General features: G+C 38.1%; 2 protein-coding genes across 5 annotated transcripts in view; both read left to right on the top strand.

The window, feature by feature from the left end:
- The window catches only part of kcng1 (potassium voltage-gated channel, subfamily G, member 1), a 29,644-nt gene extending 24,523 nt beyond the window's left edge, over positions 1-5,121 (top strand). Inside the window, exon 3 of the mRNA XM_026920580.3 lies at positions 1,571-5,121. Coding sequence (XP_026776381.2) covers positions 1,571-2,335 — 765 coding nt within the window. The 3' untranslated portion in view covers positions 2,336-5,121. The remainder of the gene's footprint in view (positions 1-1,570) is intronic.
- A 5,344-nt stretch (positions 5,122-10,465) lies between these two features.
- src (v-src avian sarcoma (Schmidt-Ruppin A-2) viral oncogene homolog) overlaps positions 10,466-12,542 on the top strand; it is a 45,853-nt gene continuing 43,776 nt past the window's right edge. Inside the window, exon 1 of one of the 4 annotated variants that reach the window (XM_026920577.3) lies at positions 10,466-10,942. The gene's annotated coding sequence lies outside the window, so the exon portion shown is untranslated. Of the gene's footprint in view, positions 10,947-12,542 lie in introns of all 4 variants that reach the window. The other 3 variants (XM_053240736.1, XM_026920576.3, XM_026920579.3) reach the window with 3 other exon arrangements.

Here is a 12,542-nt window from a genome sequence, read left to right as displayed (position 1 = left end):
ATTTCAGAAGAATGAGTACTATTCTTTCTGTTCATATGTGTGCACAGTGTTTGAAAGAAATGCAAATATGTAGCTTTCTGGTGTTTTTTTTTTTCCATCCAGAGCAGCCTCCTTGTCAATATTTACTCCACCATTCTCATTTTTTGTAATTTTTTTTACATCCTAAATTCTCATGACATAGATTTTCACAACCATGTAACATTAAATTGCTGTAAAATAATTGTATAGACAAAACCTAAATACTACATAGGTAAATTTTGTCCAAATTTCAGACTCTGCTCATGTGAACGTCCGCTCTATGGCCATATAGACATTTGTATACTGGATGTTTCATTTATTTTATCACACATGGGCATACTGCATATAGCAAATCTGGACAATGCATTTATAAATGTGCATTTTTATATATGGGACTATATTTACACAATAGCATATTAACAAATATAATCTTATATGCTCAACAAAATCAGGCATTATACTATATGACTTCAGTGGTGGAATTCTGAAATAAAATAAAATGTATGATGGGACACTGAAAATGTATAATATGGAACTGAATTTGTGTAAGGTGCAAGACCTCATGAGCGGTAGAAAAATAGCACTGGTTAAGACTAATGAAGAAAACACTTTTAATTAGATGAAGAAGCTGAGAAAGGGCAGATTACTGTAAAGGCACAGTGCTATAATCTGGTTGGTATTGCTTCCCTCTGCTGTTGTGTGTTCAGCATTGCAACTGTGAAAAGCTGAGACCAAAATCACTACTCACTGATATCTAATAATTTGTTTCCTTACACATGAACTTCATGGGTGAATCATGATGAGTCCCATGAGTTACAGCCATCACATGATTCACATGTGTTTTTATAGACACTTTGTGATGTTCCAGGCATTTCTTACATGTAATGGACTTTTCACATGTAGGGCATGTTTTTTATTTCCACACACGATTCAGTTATTTTCACGTGTGATTTCATTCCACATGTTAATTTCTCATGTGTTTCATTCTTTATTCATTCTTCATTTTTATTTCTCACAGCAGGGTAAATATTTCCTTTTCATATGTGATCACAAATTATGTCACGTGACTAATTATGTCAAATTTTGTCACTTATGTGTCACGTGTTTACTTGAGTTCATACATTTCATGGCACAATAGTGAAATCATGTTCATGTTTTTCACATTACTCACATCATCACATGTGAAAACCTATGATCACATGCAGTACACGTGATCATAGGTTTTCCCATGTGATGATGTGAGTAATGTGTATTTAGTACTGTTAGTACTGTTTATTTATTTTTGTTTGTTTGTTTGATCTGATAATTTGACTGACTGAAGTTAAATTGTGCTGGACTCCAGTTCTCTAAAACACCTCTTACTGTCTTATAGTAATATCACTGCTCAAGATATAGTGTGTATAATTAGGATATTTTCTTGTAAGAATTTTCAGGGTATTTTGCATGAAGGTACAGTAGCCTATATACCAGGATAACATTCAAATATTTGTAAAAAAAAAAATTGATTATTTGAAAGCAATAAAATACTAATTGCTCTTGTTGCATGTTGTAGGGCAAATGCTCCCAGATGTGCTACAACATCTTCATCGTGGAGACTGTGTGTGTGGCGTGGTTTAGTCTCGAGTTCACACTGCGCTTCATTCAGGATCGCAGGAAGCTGGCCTTCCTCCGGCGTCCGCTCAATCTGATTGACGTGGTGGCCATCTTGCCCTACTACATCACCCTGGCTGTGGACGGCACCTCCACGGGCTCGGGCAGCAGCTATCTGGACAAAGTCGGGCTTGTTCTGCGCGTCCTGCGGGCTCTGCGCATCCTGTACGTGATGCGTTTGGCTCGGCATTCACTCGGTCTGCAGACGCTGGGCCTTACCGCACGCCGCTGCACACGCGAGTTCGGCCTGCTGCTGCTGTTCCTGTGCGTGGCCATCGCGCTCTTCTCCCCGCTCCTGTACCTCATCGAGAACGAGGTGGCGGCCACGCAGGAGTTCAGCAGCATCCCGGCCACGTACTGGTGGGCGGTGATTACAATGACGACGGTGGGCTACGGTGACATGGTGCCACGCAGCATACCTGGCCAGGTGGTGGCGCTCAGCAGCATCCTGAGCGGCATCCTGCTGATGGCCTTCCCCGTGACATCCATCTTCCACACCTTCTCCCGGTCCTACGTGGAGCTGAAGCAGGAGCAGCAGCGCCTCCTGCAGCGGCGGACTCACTTCCTCCTGCGCGGGCGCGTGCCTGGTCTCGGCAGTAATGCGTCACTAGAGAGTGACGTCCTGTTTCCCAGCGCCTCGTCCGACCCGAGAGACCTCGATGACTGAAAAAAAAAATAGACAGGAATAAAAACAAAACAAATGGCGTGAATAAGGACAGAGAGCTTTTGTCAGTCTTAGACACATTCAGCAATCTGAATTAGGTCGTCACTTTTGAAACTGAGCTCAAAGCGTGCTCAGCTGTTTTTCAGGAGTCAGGCTTTAACTGACACAGGGTGAATTCAGATATATTGAGACATCAGATAAATTATAAAATCTTTTAAGTGGTGGTTTCCTACTTCTATTCTTACTTTGGATAGACTGAAAAAAGTATTCGACGAACATTTATACATCTGAGTAGTTAATGGTTAAGTGTCTTGCTCAGGGGCCTGGTGGTGGCAGTGCAGGGGTTTAAACTCGTGATCTTCTGCTCAGTAGTCCAACGTCTTTACCACTGAGCTACCACTGTGACTGACAACATGTTCATTGCTTATATTAAATTTAATTTAAACGAGTTTCTACGCATTAGCTTGAATGACGTAGAGTGAGCATTCATGCCCATGTAGTATTGTGCATTGACAATTCATGTAGTAGACATTAGAATCGCGCGAGACTGCTGGTACTGACGGGATTATAACTAACTGCTGTGTTGTGTAGTGCAGCGGTAATGTAGCTGTTACAGAACGCCAGTGATCAGGGGGAAGAAATCGATTTTATTCAGGGCTTTGAAAATACATGATCAAATGATGGATCTAGGAAAACAAATTGTGTTACTGTAACTCAATTAAATCATATGGAACCCATGTTCGCATTTAAATTAACTAAATTCAATGAGCTTTTTTTTTGCTCAGTGTATGAATTTGAAAAAAAAAATCAAAAATGTTCTGGGTGGGAGGGCACATGGCTTAGTGTTTAGCACTGTTGCCTCACACTTCGGGGGTTGCGGGTTCAAAGCCTGCCTCTGCCCTGTGTGCACAGTCTACATGCTCTCCCTGTGCTTCAGGGGTTTCCTTCCCCAGTCTAAACACATGCATTGTAGGCTGATTGGCATTTCCATGTTGGTGTGTGTGTGTGTGTGTGTGTGTGCGCTCTGTGATGGCTGGCACACCTGCCTTGTGCCACAAGTCTCCTGGGTAGGCTCCCCTGCAACCCTGTGTAAGATAAGTGGCATGGAAGGTATTCATGGATCAAAGGTATTCCAAAGACTGTTAGTATACACTATATGGCCAAAAGTATGTGGACACCTAAATATTCCCCCATATGAGGGTTAAACATTTGCCACAAAACACACAATTGTCTAGAACGTCTTTGTATTCTGTAGCATTAAGATTTCCCTTCAAGAACTAAGACGTCCAAACATATTGCAGCATGGCAGTGCCCCCGTGCACAAAGTGAGGTCTGTAAAGTTTGCCAAAGTTGATATGGAAGAACTAGAGTGACCTGCGCAGAGCCCTGACCTCAATCCCACTGAACACGTTTAACGTTTAAAGATTAACTGCACCCCAGGCCTCCTCGTCTGACAACAGTGCCTGACCTCACTAATGCTCTTCTGACTGAATGAGCACAACAGCCATACTCCAAAATCTAGAGGAGAGCCTTCCCAAGAAAGTAGAGGTTATTATAACAGCAAAAAGGGGGGACTAAAACTCAAATGGGATGTTCAAAAAGCTCATATGAGTGTGAGGGTTAGGTTTCCACAGAAATTTAGCCCATGTAGTGTGTGTGTGTGTGTGTGTGTGTGTGTGCGTGTGTGTGTGCGTGTGTGTGTGTGTGTGTGTGTGTGTGTCCCAAATTTGAGAATATTGCCATCCCAAATGTCATTAAAAATGATTTTCACTCAGTTTTCACAAAATGGTAAGCTATGCTTCTTTAGAATATGATAATAATATTTTTCCATCACACATGTAGGTAGTCAACACTTTGAGGATCATGTGATGGGGTATTTTTGTTTTATTAATGGAAGAAAGCTTAAACAAAGTGGAAAATCAAAGAACTGTCCCGATATATCTGAATTCACCCTATTAAAATGCACATTGTATACATTGTTCTTTCTAACCGTCACAATTCCCATGATATTAAAAACACAAAGGAGGGTCCCATGTTAAAGTAATTAAGCAAACTACTTATTCCTTGAATGGTTCGAACCTGTAATCTATTATATTATATGTACGTATTTATTCCTCATAATATTTCAGAATATTGCCAACTTCAAAGCACGAGTTTAAATCTAAAGAAAGTTCCTGTCCTACACTATATGCTATTAAAGCGCAATGCCCTTAAGCTACAGTAAAGACATTAAACACAATAAACACATAAAGACCAACATCATTGGTCTTCTCTATTACTGTTGTCAAGTTTCCAAAATGACTTCAGCATTCACATTTTGTATAACGACTTGAAGGGTGATTTCTTAAACACACATGCAGTACCAAATGAATAAATTTGTTTTGATTTGTGTTGGTGCAGATTTACTCTTTATATACAACTTCTCAAGGATACAAGGTACATTGTAGCTCTGATTATGCTTACTTTAATTGTTTGTTCCTATGGATTGTTATTGCATGTTTTATGATCAGAGTGGATGTGAGTGAACACCAGAGGGCAGCACCATTGCTGCAATAGTTATTTCAGTCAAAGGTATATGGATTCTGGGAGAAGGTAAGACAATTAACACCAGCTTTTGAACATTTGAACTTGGCAAATGTAATGGTTCTGCATGCAGTAGAATCCTGAGGAGATGGGAAAAGGGCAAGCAGAAGACAACTTTTTCTTTTTAGTTGGTTCTTTTTAATTGAAGGAAATTCACTAAAACACCAGAAAATGGAGCTTCTTTTGAAATAAAATTTCAAAGCATTTTTTTTTAGCATTTCTAACATTTCAGACAAATATTTGATGTTTATTCCAGAATAAGCACTCTTCTTTCTAACTGGTGTAGATTTTGAAAGCTAGCACAGAATTCATTTGAATTCTTTACTGAACAAAAACAGTCTTCTTATCCACCATCAACAGAAACATAGTGATATTTCCCAATCACTACCTTTCCTTTTTTCATATTCCATCTGTGAGTCAAAGACCTGAAAATGAAGTGGCAACAGAAGTTATTATGTATACAGGACCAGAAATTGCAGTAAGCACACAAGCAAGATAATTAACATCGTCTGGCCTGGTGATTAGCCAGAATGAAGTAGCATTGGGTGAAGTATGATACATCCTCTAATGAATGAAAGCTTGTTTACATTTGTATCACTTGTTTACATTTGTACAATAATCTAAAAGGATTTTACCCTAGGCTATGACGTGCATTGTAGTCAAAGACAACAAAGAGTGATAAAGATATCGATTGAGTTATTGATCAAAGGTTAGTAGGTTAATGTAAGAAAATAGTTACTGACAAGGTTAAATGACCATCAGATCAGTATTATTCACCTTAATCACCTTAAGAAGTTACACAAAGCATAATAAGCCCCCTGGTATGTTCACTACCAGCAGTATATGTACTATTTACCCAGGTCATGTCTTTAAATTCTATTTCTAAATTTTATTTTAAAATACTCATCATAATCTTCCATTTATTTACTAACAGTATATACATGAACTAAAATAAAAGTCACACAAAACCCCTTCACACACTTTGTGATACTCTTGAAAGCAATTGTTTTAGAGTGAAAATAAGAGCTGAAGTAATGTGACAGTGACTAAAAACATTTTTGGTCCATAATAGCAAAGACCAGTCAGACATTAACCCTTTCATTTCACCTTCTTACTCTTGGATCAAAGTGACAGTAAAATAATATATGTAATATAATTGTGATTTTAATAATGCTTTTTCAGTTTCATTAGAGAAATTGAATCAAAAACATTATACATGTTATATATATATATATACATTATAAAGATTATACAAATCATTTTTATGTTGTTCCACGTTTTAGTATCAATTTAATATAGAACACTACACTTGATGACATGGTCATGGTCACGATTACATTTGTCTTAACACAGCACGATGTTCGAGTGGCCCAGTTACCTAAAGTTTCTGCTGGGGCAGGGGACAGGGGCTTAATGTATGCATGCTGTCATCACTACTAGATGAATAAAAAATAAATCCTGATCAATGAGTCTTATCCTAAGCTACAGTTTGACCTTTAACTGCCAGTTATCAAATTGCAAAGATGGCTAGCTTAGTTGAAATATTATTTCCACTTTCAAATGAGCATTTCAGTTATTGAAGCTACTTCCTTATAGAAGCCAAATGGAGCAGCTGTTCTTTTTCCTGTGGCAACCAGCCTGGGCTGCGTTTGAACTCATTTGACCTAACATTCATTGATCAGTGGTATGAGAATGTATGACATCTGTTGATAGGGAAATATCTGTTGATGTGCCACAAGTGCTACTGTAGGTAGAGACTAGAGGTAAGACAATAGTGCTTTTCAAATGCCCTTGTCAACGTGTGTTCACTATTTCCCCTTAGGGACAATGCCCTAAAAATAATTCTGTTTGCCCACCCTCTCACCCCTACCCCCTCCCACCTGCACTTTCTGACATCCATGCTCTATCACAGGACTAGTTGTGTATACACCTTTTCAGTACCCTTGAGCAGAATCTGCTGTGCTGTGTAGCTGTGAACTGTGAATGACTACACAGTGCAAACACTAGAACAAAGGTATTAGGTGCAGCACTGTTGCTGAGAACACATCAGTGACATTGCTGGGTCGAGAATTGTCAACCATCCAAAAATATCAACCCAACAGCAGTCCCATGGTCAGAAAAAGACCACTGTTGCTAGAGCACTGATTCTCAGACTGGGCTCCAAAGTGGGGCGAAGAATAGCTAGGGGTCCATGGTTTTTTTTGAGTCCATTTGTTATAGTGGTGGAAATCACAGCCTACCATTAACAAAAGTTGTCATATTTATTATTGACTCCGTATAGTAATTGACTCATTAGACTGCAGACTTGAATGGGTTTAATCCAAAACTCAACTTAAAAACAAGTAGGTCTTTAAATAATGTGTTTTGGTGGAACGTTCAGGGATATCTATCTATCTATCTATCTATCTATCTATATATATATATATATATATATATATATATATATATATATATATATATATATTTTTTTTTTAATCTATGGCTCCAATACATAGCCAAATTATGATTATACACAAGTTGGTGTGTGTTGAAAAATCTTCAAAAATGTTATGGTTAAATGGGTCCCTGCCCATAACATTTTGAGGACCCTTGGTCTAGATAGGCACAAACTGAAAAGGGAAAAACAATGCTATAGTCTCCATCTGTAAACCTACAACATGTAACAACAGGGTAGTTTTTCTAATAACGTGTGCAGTAGATCTAAACAGTGTTTAAAAATCATAGCTCCTGTTACAATTGTACCAGCGATGCACACACACACACACACACAGTCACACACACAAAACTACGCCACTTGCATGTCAGTGTCCCTGCTGAGCTGAGAAGGGCCTCCACCAAATTAATAACAGATCAGAAGTGATGAACAGGGTAGAAGATGACACAAACTGTACATAGCTACAGCCAATAATTGTATGCCTGCAAAAATTCACCTATATGATAGATAAATATGGTAGATAGATGATAGTTGACTGAATTAGCATTGAAGCTCCTGGATGTCGTGAATAACAAAATGAGTAAGCTGCCATATCCTGATCCACCATCAGCTCCACTGTTATGTTGTGGGCCACTGAAGAGACAGGACCTGAACTCTAGCATCTGTCCCAATTAAGAAACAAGCAGCTGAGAGACAACATAGCATATCGTACATAAATTCTAGTTGGTACACTTCTAGGAAACACATTGTTAGAATGGACCTCCTCATTACATTCAATGCAGTGCATGATCTGGGTGAGGTTTTGCTTTGCCTGGATCAAGTGAACATATGGCACATACAGTATACAGCAGTGAATAGCCAGCACTAATTGTTCTGTACTGTGCATTGTTCTGCAACAGGTGGACAGCACAACATTTAAAAAAAGCAGTCAGTATATGAAGTGAATAATGATGTTACATCAACTACCATGTTTATAACAAATGCAAAAAAGACCAGGTGACATTTTTCCAATCTTCAAGTGTCAAGTTTCAGTGAGTCTGTACCCACTGTAGTCTCAGATTCCTGTTCTTGGCTGACATGAGTGGAACCCAGTGTGGGCTTCTGCTGTTGTAGCCCATCCACCTCAAGATTTGATGTGTGTTGTGCATTCTGAGATGCTTTTCTGCTTGCCATGGTTGTAAAGGGTGGTTAATTGAGTTACTGTAGCCTTCCTGTCAGCTTGAACCAGTCTAGCCATTCTCCTCTGACCTCTCTCATCAACAAAGTGTTTCCACTTGCAGAACTGCTGCTCACCGAATGTTTTTTTGTTTTTTTGCATAGTCTAGAGACTGTTGTGCATGATAATCCCAAGAGATTTCTGAAATACTCAACAACCTGGCACCAACAATGGCATGTTCAGAGTTACTGAGGTCACATTCTGATGTTGGGTGTGAACATTAACTGAAGCTCTTGACCTATAACTGCATGATTTTATGCATTGTGCTGCTGCTGCCACATGATTTGGATATTTGCATGAATAAATAGGTGTACAGTTGTTCCTAATAAAGTGGTTGTGACTGTAAATACAAAATAAAAAATATAAGATATAAATAAATATACAGTACTGTGCAGTAGTCTTAGACACATGCAAAGAAATGCTGTAAAGCAAATATGTCTTGAAAAAATGAAATTAAATATTTCTACATAAAAGAAAAATACTAAAAAGAGCAGTAAACATTAATAAACTAAACAAAGGTAATATTTGGTGTGACAAACCCATTGCCTTAAAAAAAAAGGTAAACTTAAAAAGGTCAGTAGTCTCGGGTGCAGTTTGTACAGTTTTATAAGGAAACTGGCTGGTAGGTTTTGATCAAGGCTTTGACTGTCACGCTTGCTGCTTTTTTTTTTTTTTTTTTTTTTTTTTTTTTTTGCATGCATGCAGCAGCCAACATTAGGGATTTTTTTTTTTGTCTGAAAAATAATGCTAGGAAATATAAAAAACGTTTTTTTGTACTGACTCAATAATGCAGAAGTCATAAAATAAACAAAATCTATAACAAAATGGGTTCCCTGAGACTTTTGCACAGAAATGTTTAATAAATAAATAGGGTGATGGTGCAGCGTGTGGTGTTGCTGCTGCACAGCTCCAGGGTCCCCGGTTCGATCCAGAGCTCAAGTTACTGTCTTGAACATGAGTTTCGCATGTTCTCCATATAAGTTTCCTTGGGTATCCTCCAGGTTCTGTGGTTTCCTCCCACCATCCAAAACATGCTGAACTGCCCCTAGCTGTGAATGTGTGTGTGCATAGTGTCCTGCAATGCACTGGGGTCCCATTCATGGACCGTGCACCCAGTGTTCCCAGGATAGGCTCTGGATGCACTGCATCCCTGACCAGGATAAATGTGGTTATGGAAGATAAATGATTACAAACCTATATAATTGATACAGTGGGCTTCAAAAGTCTGAGACCACTTCTATTTCTAAAAATCCTTCTATTTTGCATACTTTTCTAAGTTAATACCACAATTTTCATTTCACAAATTATATCATTGACAGCAGCTTGAGTGAAAAGTAGAATCTTTGAAATATTGACATGAATTTCAGAGTTTCTTAGTATTTGGTTTGTCCCCTTTTTGCTTTATGACAGCTGACATAACTCGACATGACATGTACCAGAGCTGACATGGACTTCACAAGTTTGTGCAAAACCTTATGATCCATTTTAGATCAAATCTAAACCACTGTCCTCTGAACACGTGCTTCAGTAGAAGAGATTAGGCATAAGGAAAATCTGACCTTTTTTTACAAAGCAGTTAACATGGACAATATCACAAATTTGCTTATGTTTAAATAGAGATCTAGAAATTGTGCAGAATCTTGAATATTAAATATTCAAGATATTGAAAATTGACTTTCTTTGTTTAAAATATTTTGAAATCCTAAAACCTGTTTATTATCAATTTTTGGGCCTTTAGACACGATGGCTTAGTGGTTAGCACGCTTGCCTCTCACCCGTGAGGTTGGGGGTTCGAATCCCACCCCCCACTCTGCAAACAGTACTGAAAATATATAGAAGGATGGTAATGCGGAATAATAACCAAAATTATGGTGCAGAACTGGATGTTTCGCCCCCTACTGGTCACAGCCTGAAAATCTCCCTTTCTCTCTCCCCTCCTAGTTTCTCCATAGCTTTAACGTTCAGCATTGTGGGCAGCTCCTCATTGTAACAGGTTTCTTCTTTTCGGCGACGGTTATTTGTTATGCCTTGTAGAAACCCTGGATAGCCTTTGAATTACAAAAAATATAGTCTAAAGTAGGATATTCACAGCTACCGGAATCGCGGATATCCCCTTCATTACGAAAAACTGGTCATAATTAGGATGTTTGCAGCTGGCGTGCGGATTGTCAGGGATAGTCATGACCTCACTAACCCTCCCCTGTTCCCTCACTGACTCTCTCTCAATAGCTCTGGCTTATCGTCCTGTTTGCTGTGCATTTTTGACGATGGAAATCTGAGTTCGGCTCTTTTTGGAACTACTGTGCGTGTGTGTGTGTGTGTGTGTGTGTGTGTGTGTGAAGGGAGACACCGGTGCAGCAAAAGGGAACACGCCGGGGTGAGTGAGTGTATTGCTTCATTATTTCTACCTACAAGCGACAACGCATGTCTCTAAATATGGTGTTGTAGCATACTATTCTGACAGAGAGTATACTATTCTAACACTGAGTATACTATTCTAACACTGAGTATACTATTCTGATACAGAGTATACTATTCTGACAGAGAGTATACTGTTCTAACACTGAGTATACTATTCTAACACTGAGTATACTATTCTGATACAGAGTATACTATTCTGACAGAGAGTATACTGTTCTAACACTGAGTATACTATTCTAACACTGAGTATACTATTCTGATACAGAGTATACTATTCTGACAGAGAGTATACTGTTCTAACACTGAGTATACTATTCTAACACTGAGTATACTATTCTGATACAGAGTATACTATTCTGACAGAGAGTATACTGTTCTAACACTGAGTATACTATTCTAACACTGAGTATACTATTCTGACAGAGAGTATACTATTCTAACACTGAGTATACTATTCTTATACAAAGTATAGCCTACTATTCTAACACTGAGTATACTACTCTGATACAGAGTATACTATTCTAACACAGAGTATACTATTCTGATACAGAGTATAGCCTACTATTCTAACACTGAGTATACTACTCTGATACAGAGTATACTATTCTAACACAGAGTATACTATTCTGATACAGAGTATAGCCTACTATTCTAACACTGAGTATACTACTCTGATACAGAGTATACTATTCTAACACAGAGTATACTATTCTGATACAGAGTATAGCCTACTATTCTGATAGAGAGTATACTATTGTGATACAAAGTATAGCCTACTATTCTGATACAGAGTATACTATTCTGATACAGAGTATACTATTCTAACACAGAGTATACTATTCTGATACAGAGTATACTATTCTGACACAGAGTGTACTATTTTGACACAAAGTATAGCCTACTATTCTGATACAGAGTATACTATTCTAACACACAGTATACTATTCTAATACAGAGTATAGCCTACTATTCTGATACAGAGTATAGCCTACTATTCTGACAGAGTATACTATTCTGATACAGAGTATAGCCTACTATTCTGATACAGAGTATACTATTCTAATACAGAGTATAGTCTACTATTCTGATACAGAGTATAGCCTACTATTCTGATACACAGTATACTATTCTGACACAGAGTATACTATTCTGATACAGAGTATAGCCTACTATTCTGATACACAGTATACTATTCTGATACACAGTATACTATTCTAATACAGAGTATAGCCTACTATTCTGACACAGAATATACTATTCTAATACAGAGTATAGCCTACTATTCTGATAGAGTATACTATTCTGATACAGAGTATAGCCTACTATTCTGATAGAGTATGCTATTCTGACACACTGTATACATTTACATTTACATTTATGGCATTTGGCAGACACCAATATACTATATACTATATACTATATACCAATATAGTATACTATACTATACAATATACAATATACTATTCGAACACAGAGTATACTATCCTGACACAGTGTATACTATCCTGACACAGAGTATACTATTCTGATACAGAGTACTCTTCTGATACACGGTA

The sequence above is a fragment of the Pangasianodon hypophthalmus genome, chromosome 16 (genome assembly GCF_027358585.1).
Source record: "Pangasianodon hypophthalmus isolate fPanHyp1 chromosome 16, fPanHyp1.pri, whole genome shotgun sequence".
NCBI classification, from domain to species: Eukaryota; Metazoa; Chordata; class Actinopteri; order Siluriformes; family Pangasiidae; genus Pangasianodon; species Pangasianodon hypophthalmus.
This window is presented reverse-complemented; position numbering and strand designations above follow the sequence as displayed.